At 36.5% G+C, this 11500-nt stretch overlaps 1 protein-coding gene across 1 annotated transcript; it reads right to left on the bottom strand.

The window, feature by feature from the left end:
• Positions 1-693: 693 nt before the first annotated feature.
• Positions 694-5638, bottom strand: LOC143882995 (homeobox-leucine zipper protein HOX3-like). Its single transcript, XM_077386367.1, has 4 exons — positions 5532-5638; positions 5035-5210; positions 4858-4937; positions 694-1332 (listed from the first exon to the last, which is right to left on the bottom strand). The coding sequence occupies exons 1-4, from the start codon at positions 5599-5601 to the stop codon at positions 1017-1019; spliced, it is 642 nt and encodes a 213-aa protein (XP_077242482.1). The 5' UTR covers positions 5602-5638; the 3' UTR covers positions 694-1016.
• Positions 5639-11500: the final 5862 nt, after the last annotated feature.

Here is an 11500-nt window from a genome sequence, read left to right as displayed (position 1 = left end):
AAATGAACAACTTAGATCATTTAAAAGTAATATCCTACTATTCTTTTCTTTGGGCATAATTTTATTTGAAGAAGTATAGCCGCGGATCAAATATCTCTAGGACAAATAAAGAATTAATTGCATTTTGAGTCTAAATTTACATATGGATGGTAGTTAATTTCATCTCTATTAACTTTTGCCAGAGTCTACAAAGTCTTTTGCCATTTTCTTTTCTAATTTTTTTCTCTTTTTATTTCCACCTCTTCCGGCTGTCACTGCAACTCGGAAGAGAAAGAAGGAGAAAAAGATAAGGAAAATGAAGATTTGACGCCGGAAAAATCATTAGGTGCTAGAAAATGGAAAATGATGAAGAAAAAGAAAAAAAAGAATAATTTGGCATAAAATGAGGTCAAATGGGCAAAAATCGTGACGAATCTACAAAAAGTTGAATCAACTATGTAAAATTGGGTTGACTCAGAAAAAGATAGGGTCGACTTTTGCCCGACATCGATTCTGGTTCTTCCTTCTTCCTCCTCATTTTCCTAGTTCTCTTCTTTTTCCTCCTTATTGCCCCTCCTTTTCTTCCTCTTCCTATTCCTCTTCCTCTTCCTCTTCCAAGTTGAAGCAATGGTTGGTGAGATGGTGGGGTTGGAAAAAAAAAAAATAGAGAAGAAGAAGAGGGCAAACCAGTATTTTTGAACTGCTATCCATACCTAAATTCAAACTAAAAAATGCAATTAATTGATAATTCGTCATTGTCATTTCTCTGGTGCATGAATCTCGTTCACGCAAAGAAGCAACGTTGTGGGCTTTTGTCGCTTCTCACCGTATCAAACACTCCATACGAACAAAAAACAAACAAAGATTTCAAACTGAAAATGGAAAAGTATCTAAGTGTCTGAATCTTCACTCCTAGATACCCATCCCATCAACAGTGACTATCGCTTTTCATATAAAAACAAAAATCCCATAAATTCCAACTATATTCACTGAAATGTTTGATTATTATTTTCTATAGCAAAAATTTGTATAAATGCTTAGTGAGCGGCGGAACGGTGGAAAACGGGGGTTGGGGTTGAGGTGGGAGTGGGGCCCGCATGCGTGGTAGGGGAGGAGGCGGGTCCCACCTTGTCGAGGAAGACACGGTTGGTGACGCGCTCACATCGAGGGCACATGCTGAGGGTGGACGCCTGTAAGGGCTGGCACGAGTGCGGGGATAAAAAGGTGGGTGGGTCCACCTTCATGGCTCTCAGCTCTTCCACTTCCCTTTGTAGTCTTCTGTTCTCTTCTGTTAGAGACCCATAGCACCTCTTCAGGTATTCGCATTCCATCTCCGTTTGCTTCAACTTCGTCCTGTTTTTCAATGATTTTTGTTTCTTAACTTTCTATTGATTTAAATCATTTCAATTATTTCTTCTCTCAATTAGTCAGTATAAGAACAAATTACCATAGCCAAAAAAAAAAAAAAAACCCAAGAGAAAAAGACTTCAGCTATATTAAAAAAGATTTTTAATCATGCAATTGTCAAATAAAAAGCAAAGAAGAGATAATAAAAGTGACCAAGTGATTAATGGTCGACAGTCAACAGACAAAAGTCTAACATTAGATGATTATGTCTAATCTTTGTCACCTTTTGGTCTATGATTCATCCCCCAACGGTTGGGGTTTCGATGTCATGTATTTGATCATGTCAAACACGGTTCAGTGTTTTCATATTGACTTCTTATCATGAAACCAAGAGTTTGTGATAAGGTAAAGAATTATATAAAATCTGATACTCTTCAAGGCTATGTTTGGTTGTAGGTATTTACCGAAGAGTAGTGGTATAGGTAGTCCACGGGGAGGAAACAAGTCTTGGATATAGCTGGAACTTTCTTCATAGAAGTGTTTACTTTTTCTTTTTCTTTTTTTATGGGTAGAAGTGTTTAGTTGTCAACTTAGTAGGGTAGTGGTAGGGAGTGTCATTACCCATATAGAGGGAGAAGAGAGAAAAAGAAAGAAGAAGCATTGCTCCTGACAATTGGAGTGTGTGTAATCAGATATCAGGTACGCCAATTGTGAGTGTTCATCTCGCCCAAAAATCAGATAAAGGGTGTATTTCATCTCGCCGCATCGAAAAGGTTTCATCTAATGGTTTATGTTTATGTTTTTTGGTTTATGTTTCTGTTTTTTCACAGAAATCAGATATCAGGTACGCCATATTTTTATATTTAAGGAAAAATTTCACAACAGTTCCTAAGAAATCCAAGCAAAATTTCCGCTTTTGTGGTTTTTGGCTTAATTTTTTGCTAGGAGGCTAGGGTGGCACTAGGGTTGCAACTCGGGTCGGGTGGGTCAGGTTTTAAGGAACCCAACCCTACCCGAGAAATATCTCGGGTCGGGTTTTTTTTCGGAAAACCCACAATTCCCAAACCCGGCCCTACCCATGATAAATCTCGGGTCGGTTCGGGTCGGGTCGGATTTTTTCACGTTGACGCAATTTTTTAAGGAAAATTCTTGTTTGGCAAGGCAACTCAACTCATAGAAGCAGAAATTACACTCACATTACACTTGAATCAAACAATGATGTAATTACACTCACATCACACTTGAATCAAACAATGCTGTAATCAAACAATGTTGTAATTACAATCAAACAATGCTGAATCAAACACTTGAATCAACTCAACTCATAGAAGCAGAAATTACACTCACATACAATAACAGTGGGTGCGTGGGTTTTCACTTTTAACTTTTAACTAACAATAGAAAAAAATGTACATACTATAACTTATGTAACTCGGGTCGGGTCGGGTCGGGCCCCTTCAAAACCGGCTCGACCCGAGATTCATGCGGGCTTTTGAATGCTCAACCCGGCTTGACCCGAAACCCATGAAACTTGAACCCAAAGCAGGCTATTTTCGGGTAGGGTCGATGCGGGTCGGGTAAAACCCGGCTCGAGTTGCAGCCCTAGGTGGCACATCAGCAGACATGCAATGGTTGATAAAGCAAGAGACATCTAATGCAAGTGGCCAAATAGTGATTTTGGCGATCTTTGGAAAGATGCTCGATTTTTGAAGAAAATGTTCGATTCTTGCAAGGAGTTGCAAGAACACTCAAATATGACAGGAATCTTGTATTAAACAAGATAATTGACCAAAGAAAAAAGGAAAAGATGTGAAGAAACCTAATCACAATCTCCAATTCTCAAGAAAAGCAAATGGATAGAAGAGAAGAGAAAAGCTCCCCCTAATTTCAATCCAAAGAAGGATTTCTACATAATTTCAAATCAACAAAAACTAAAAAGAATTACATGGGAGGGGTTTATATAGGCTAGCCCTTAACAAGTATTTTCCAAAATACCCATAATGAAAAGTTATTTCCCAAACTACCACTACTAGTGTAAAATGCCACAAAAGTACATGTAAAACCCCTAGAAAGATTAAACTACCACTAATGAACTGTGAAGACTACTGATGTAGAAATGCTAAAGGTGATGCTCCTGCATCAACATCCTTGCTGGTACTCTCCAAGGATTTCAATGGTATATTGGCAATCAGCTGACGTGGCATCCAAATGCAAAGCAAAACCCCTAAGCCATATCAGCTCTTGTGGAACCAAACACATTGTAACCCTCCCCAGACCCCGCAATGGCGGGAGCCTCATGCACTTGGCCGCCCTTTTAAGGATACTATTACTCGTCTTGTAAAATTAATTTCACTCATCACGACAAGAAACCAGCACGTGCTATGCTCGAACATTAATAATGCAAAATATGCGCCTTTACAAAGTAAAAATAGAGTCCCAACTCAACAATATAGAGGGCATTAAATAGCTACGAATAATTTTACAACTATAGATACTTACTAGGTATAGTAAAATTTACATTTGTAAGTTATTTAATACCTAGAAGAACCTTTACAATTATATGGTGTTAAATACTCTTAGGGACCCATTCTACTTGCCTGGACATGAAATTAATAAGATATACTTCTCTTTTACTACCTCATAAACCATCAATTAAAATATAAGGTGTTCAATAGCGATAAAGAAATTTAATTTTTTAAGTTATTTGATAACTACATAGAAAATCACATTTACAAGGTAGTTAATATTTAAAGGAAACTTTTCAGCTAAAAGCTTTAAAATAACCTCGAGACCACCCAACTTTTCCCATTATATATAGTATAGATTAATAGAAAGTCTACAATGTAAGTAAAAAAGGATAAAGAACTTAATATAATCGTGCTCATCAAACAATCATAGCGCAATGGATGGTCAGGATTATCTAATTGAAACACCAATGACAAATCAACATTGGGGACTAAATTACATTAACTACTCGGATCACATGCATGATATTTCCACCTGATCTTCTGGAAGTTCCACCCCCCTTTGTCCTTCTTTTCCGGAAAATGAGAGCATTTTCATCTCCTCTTGGTTGTCCACCCCCTTCTCCCCAGCATTTACACCCCCTTTTGTTTGTCATTTTCCTAAAAAGAACTTTATTTCCTAGGAAAAAGCAAACAAAAGATGTGAAAATGCTGCCATTTTAGGAAAAGAAACAAAGGAAGGAATACTGGAAAAGGGGGCAGAAACATCATTCCAAACACACAAGGAAATGATATTTTCACGCCTTAAAGAAAAAGACAAACAGGAAGGGAAAATGCAGCCATTTTTAAGAAAAGACAAACCCTAGAAGGGGGTGGAAAATATTAGTTTCCACACATATATATGCCCCATATCAAGAACACAACTACAATTTTTATTAAAATGTCAACCCATAATTCATAGTAAAATATTTTTATAAAGCATTTTCTTGTCACTTAGAAATACTTATGAAAGATTAAAAAAAAGAAAAAAAAGATGAGAAAATATAAAATAAAATAACAGCCATACCTAGCTCGACGATTTTGAAACCAAACTTCGACTTGGCGTGGTTTCAGCTTCAATTCAAAGGCCAAAGCTTCCTTCCGCTTCTGTAAAATAGGAATTAAAAAAAAAGAAATACATCAGGGTTTCAAGTTTCACCGATAAATAGAAAATAATAAAAAGAAAAGAACGAAAAATACGCACAGGATTCAAGGTCTGATTTTCTAGGAAACTCTTTTCCAACAACTGATATTGTTCCTTTGTGAGCCGAAGCTTCTTACGCGGTGGACCATTTTCTTCCTCGTCATCAACCATTCCTATTGACCACTCTTCAGATGGTAACTGGTTCATATCAAAATCCCTCATGCAAAAACCACCCTCTTCAAAAAAGATTAAAAAAAAAACCCATAACATTCAGATAAAGAAAGACAAGAAGAAAAAAAGGGAAACACCCAAGAAAAAACAAGATCATAAGAAAAAAAAAAAAAAAAGATGAGAAAGGATTAAAAACCAACTTGTCAAAACCAAAAAGTAGATAAAAAATCTACATATGGGTTGGTAATTATCCATGCAGAAAACCCAGATCAAGAAATAAATAACTGAAAGTGCATGCTAATTAGAAAAAAAAAACAAAGAAAAGATGATCATAAGTTAAATTAGAAAGAAATAAATAGGGAAAAGGGTTAGGGTTTCTAACTTACCAGATGATGATGATGAGATGAAACCTGGCATGGACATCGTCAGTTTTAACGACGAGGGTTTAATCGCCATGGAAGTTGCAGAAGAAGAAAAAAGGGGAAAAAAGAAGGTAAGGTGAAAAGGGAGTGGGGAAGAAAAAGGTAAATAAATAAAACATGAAATGATATATTTGTGGCCTTTTCTTCCTCGGGCCACCCTCTTGTAGTGTAAAAGACGGTCATAATGCACTGTTTGGGGGTGGTCAGATGAGAAAGGGGTGTGAATATATAACTTCCCATAAGTAATCGTGGGGCGTGGGGTTCCCTAGGGTTTTGACTAGTACCTTCGTGTGAAAAGCCTCTCACCGTTGGATCATTGACACGTGTCTTCAAGCATGAATTGGTGTAGGAAAAACGCCGGCAGGTTTCCCGTATAGAGGATGCTGAGTCAGCTTCGTGTTGTCGGGTTGTAGGTCGGCTGACGAAATGATTGGGAAAGGGGCTGAATATAGCAAACATTGGAAAATGGAAATAATCAAATGATTTTTCCAAACTAAAAATTATATGATTAAAAGACAAAGTTACCCCTGTTTATAAAGACAAAGACAAGATAAGGGCTTGGGATTCTTTATAAGAACACCCTTTCTATTTGTCTTTATCGTGGAACTGTCACACTCAAAATTATAAAATGTTAATTAAGTATGCTACGAATATATGATATGTGGCACTGGCACATCAACAAAATCATATAAATTTTAGTTCATTATCCCACTAGTAAAACGAGGTTGAGTGATTTTTTCACTCCCCCTGCAGTACGTATGCGCCCCCTTATAACGTGAACACGGGGCAACTTTAACGCTTTCTGACGTCAGATCACGTAAAGAGGGGGGCGAATGCGAATATCATCATGCTGTGTAGGAGTGAAGTTTAGTATTTTTCGTAAAGTAAACAGTGGAGGTCCATTTCATAGGATGATTTAAACCGTTCATTGGTTGAACCCCCGTGAATCATCTCCATAGGATGATCCAAACCCTCCGATCTTTAGAGCATATTTCTAAACAGTTGTGGGCGCCTACAGATCGGATGGTTAGGATCATCATTTGGAGATGATTTATGGTGTACGGTTTGGATCATTCTGCAAAGTGGGCCCCAGTGTACATTTTGACTATTACAAGCCTTCCCACGCACACGTAAAATCTCAAGGGGGTATTCTTATAAAGAATGGGCATGCCCTTAGTAAATTCTTTTAAGAGAATTATCTGCAATAAATTTATATAGTAAGGCATTGTTAAATTTCTTGATTGCTTACCTAATATTGTATTTGATGAATGATAGAATTGAATGAAGGGCGCCCTTGCAAAAATCATCTTCAAGGGTGCCCTTATTTGTTGATTTATGCAAGTCAACACAGTTTCCACTTTTTTTTGCACCACCATAAGTACATGTTGCATAAATCAACCAATAGGGGCACCCTTGAAGCTGGTTTGCATAAATCAACCAATAGAGGCGCCCTTAAACCTGGTTTTTGCAACGGCTCCCTTCATTCTATCATTCCTCATTATATTTTGTTAAATTCAAGAATGTAGAAACAAATTGCACATCGATGGAGTTATTTGTTAATTTAAATTACCATAAACAAGCTTTCTTAAAGTAAAAGTGAAATAATAGAGTACCCATAATGGGTATTTTTATATAACCAAACCTAACAAAAAATGGCTTACAAGAAATCCATTTCTAAAAGAGAAAAGAAAAGAGAATAAGAATTCAAAAGTAAGTTATTATTAAATTTTTTTTAAATATTTGGTATAAAGATAAACCATTTTAAAATATTTTTTGACATGTGATACAAAATTAGTATATATGGAATTTATATTTAATATCAACCATATTTTCTTCAATAAGACTTTGATTACTGAAATTTCACCCGAGATCTTGGCCACGTGGAACACAGGTTGCTGGTATATTTAGGCCCTTTCTTTTGGATTTTGAAAACGATTGAGAGACTAAACTAGTTATTGGAGTCAAATTTATGTTTAATTTTGAGTCAAATGATCAGTTTTGGACTCACAATCAGTTTTCAAAAAACTAAAACAAGCAAGGCCTTAATAAAAACAAAAAATGACAAAAACGCGTGTGTGAAATGATTTTCTAATAGCGGATCAAGTGTATGACAGAGTAAGAACTGTCCAAATTTCTGCTCTTAACGTCGCCCAAAAAGGCCGAACACATGTTCTATCTGTTCGCGATTCTCTCTCTCTCTCTCTCTCTCTCTCTCTCTCTCTAGCTCTCTCTCTCTCTCTACGATGTTAATTTTTCCGTGGATAAATATTCTAATGAGGAAAACATTAAATGTTTTATTTCAGAAATTTAGTGATAGGGTTATACGAAACGGTCGCTGAAAAATTTAAAAATTGCAACGCTTAAATTCCTCATGTTGCCAAATATTTTTACGGATTCCAAAACTGTCGGGGTAAGTCATTCATGGCGACATAAAAAATAGCGTCGAAAAAATATCCATCACTACTAATTGTTTTTCTTATAGTAGGAGGACAACCATCAATATATTTCGAAAGGTGAGCAATAATGTTGCAGATGTGAGTTATTTGGTTGTAAGTGTTGGGACCACCCTTAAAAGCTAGCCGTTAAGGGAAGGGTGCCCAAGTCCTTATAAGCCCATCCACAGCCTCTAACTTTTCTGATGTGGGATCTTTGCTTTCGCATGAAACCCCTAACAATCCACCCCTCCATGTTGAAGCAGCGTGGACAATCTCTCCCTCTAAACGGGAGCAATGTTGGAACTACAAGATCTCCCTGAGGGATCTTTTTCGTTCTCGGGGAGGCACACCGGGGCTACCGAGATCTTTCCCAAGGGATTTTCTCCATCTTCAAGTGCACACACGAGTGACCACGTCTCGTCTATGATACCACTTGTTGGGACCCAGGTAGAACTAATTAAACCTTAAAAGTTAGTCATTAAGGGGAGGGTGCCCAAGTCTTTATAAGCCCATCCACATCCTCTAACTTTTCCGACGTGGGGTCATTGCTTTCACGTGGAACCCCTAACAATGACATAGAATAAAGTGAACAATCGGGGGTTCAATCCCAGCTTACCAATAAAAAATAAACATTCATTGTTGCCAAACATGCCCATAGGAGGAATTGATATGGTTGTCATGAAGCATGAGTCTATGACCACTAGTAAGGGTGTCTATATTCACTCCCCTTTTAATTATACTATTCTATTTATAACCTGCCTTAGTAAATTTTATGGTATTTTCATTGAATCTCAACTTTTAATCATCGATTATGGATAAGAAGAAAATAATGGACGAAAACTAATTTCTAAAGATAATATGGGTGTCAACTTTTTTATTAATATAATTTGAGGAGTATCTAAATATATAATAAATTTCAATCTTCTCTGATAATTATTATTAATTTTAGGCGTACGATAAGGAGTAACATTAATAGATGAGACAATTGTTATCTAATATTTATTACATTGAAGCATGATTAGATTTTTATGTGGGTATTAATTTCATCTAATACCCACATTTAAATCATTTCAAACAATGTATTTGGCACAATTATGGCTTTGCTAGAAAAATAATATTTAAGAAATTTTCATTTAATATCAATCAATTTTTATTAAACTATTTTAAAATTAATATTTATGACATTTATATTTAATATCAACCATATCTTTTTCAATAAGGCTTTGATAGGTTTTCAGAACGATTGAGAGTCCAAAACCAATGACTCAAATTTATGTTTAATTTTGAATAAATGATCAGTTTTGGACTCACAATCACTTCTCAAAATCTAAAACAAGCAAGCCTAAATAAAACACTCAAAATCTAAAACAAGCAAGCCTAAATAAAACACAAAATGACAAAAAAGGCGAGCGTGAAATGCTTGTTTTGATAGCGGCACCAAGTGTACGACCAAGTTGGAACCGTCCAAATTTCTACTGTAACGTCTCCTAAAGAGGTGCATACCTTGCGGATGTAGCCATGTAGGGCGGTGGGGGGAGACGACAGAGAGAGGAGAGAGAATGGGAAAGACCGCTCGCGTTTTTGATAGGCTATGACATTTCGTGATGGATTCTACAACCGTCGCTAAAAACATATCTTCGGCTACCAAAATTTTCATTCTGTTTCACATAAAGGAAAATGAAAAATCAAAAAACTTTGCGACGGATAAATATGTTCTTCTCAATCGTATTTCAAAATGTAAAAGATGTTGAAGATGAGATTACTATGAGGGAAGCAATTTACAACAAAAATCCTTCTCAAATGAACCTTGATGGGGTGGTAGAGGCTCAAAACGACCTAAAGGAAACATTACTTCTAGAAGAAATTTTCCTAAGGCAGAAATCTAAGGAACAGTGGCTTAAAGAGGGTGATAAAATACTAATTTTTTTCATGCCTCTATGACTAATAATAGAAAATATTGTGGGATTCACAAACTCTTTCATATGAACAATTGGGTGGATGACCCACAAGAATTAAGTAATATTGTTTGTAACTATTACAAAAATCTTTTATCCAGTGAAGAAAATACAAGTTTAAACAACATTTTGGATAGTATACCCAAGATAATAAATGAGGATGATAATAGAACTATGGCTATTATCCACACACAGGAAAAAAATTAGAAAAGCTATATTTAGCCTTCTTCCTTCGGAGAGTGCCCCGGTCTTGATGGCTTCAATGGTATTTTTTACACTAATTGTTGGGATATTATTAAAAAAATACATAGTGGAGGCTATAGAGGCTTACACATCTCTAGTGTCACGGGAAAATAGTTGAGGGCAACCCAGTCTTTCAGAGCGCTCCGTGTCATGGGGATGCAATTGGCATTTTGGGTCATTAATGTCTAGTGAATTCTTCAGGGGTAGTCTTTAATAGAAATTTTAGCCAGAACCTTGGTGGTTTGCTTGTGGGTTGTAAGAGGACTTGCTTGTTCATGCTAGGCACATAGCAGGAAATTATACTACAACTAATGTGCGTGCCCTCAAGGTGGCAAACGGGCCGTGCCGGGCCTGCATAGCACGAAAAAATTAGGCCCAAAAGGGCCTACGGGCCGGGCACGGCACGGTATGGAAGGGTTCACGGGCCGTGCTATGCCAAGCCGGGCCGTTCAATCACATTTTTCAACCAAAGGACTTAAATATCAAAAAAAAAAAAAATTCTTCGATCCTAGCCCTACAATCTATAGTGGAACTACATATTATGGAAACCTCTATAGATATGAGGGTTCGGGTCATCCAATGAAAATGATTTTTGGGGTAAATATGCGGCCCATCAAATGGATGGCTTGGATCATTCTATGGGGTAAGCCTTATACTTTTTGAAAAATACTTTTCTATACGGGGTAAGCCTTATACTTTTCCATATTACATGTATATCGTGTAAACTTGTGCGTTTTATATGGGAAAGTGTTATATATATCTGTCCCTTTTTTAGTAATTATCTAATGGGAAAGTGATTATCTAATAATTATTTTAATCTAATGTGACAGGTTTACACTAAGCCATCCATATCTTAACTAAGGTAGGTGTAGACACCAATGAACCAATATTATAATCACGATGGGTTCACATGGTAATTTCACATTACCATTCTCTTCAATTCAACCTATTCATAGGCCCACAATTTCAACGTGGCAAACATGCCGTGGGGCAACCAACTCAGAATGAATACCTTAATTTTGAATATTGAGACCTCCCATCTTTATAAAAAAAATTTTAATAGGGTTGCTATAGGAAAATACTAATCACTTTTGGATAAAGAAAACTATGCAATAAACTTGTGCCATGTGTCAAAGGGATGAGAAACATAAGTACTAAAATAACCATGTTATAAAATTGTTGGAGGGGGTATTTTTGAGATTTTATGAAATATATAAGTTTTGGATGAGAATACCCCCCAAACTAGCCGTTTGAAACACGTTTTGGGGGGTATTCTCGGGTTTTTTTAAAAAAACACACA

This window comes from Tasmannia lanceolata, unplaced genomic scaffold, assembly GCF_043159265.1.
Source record: "Tasmannia lanceolata isolate RefF3 unplaced genomic scaffold, GAP_Taslan_0.1 ptg000008l, whole genome shotgun sequence".
In the NCBI taxonomy this organism is placed as follows: Eukaryota; Viridiplantae; Streptophyta; class Magnoliopsida; order Canellales; family Winteraceae; genus Tasmannia; species Tasmannia lanceolata.
Note: the sequence above shows the minus strand (reverse complement) of the source record. Positions and strands in the feature narration are given on the sequence as shown.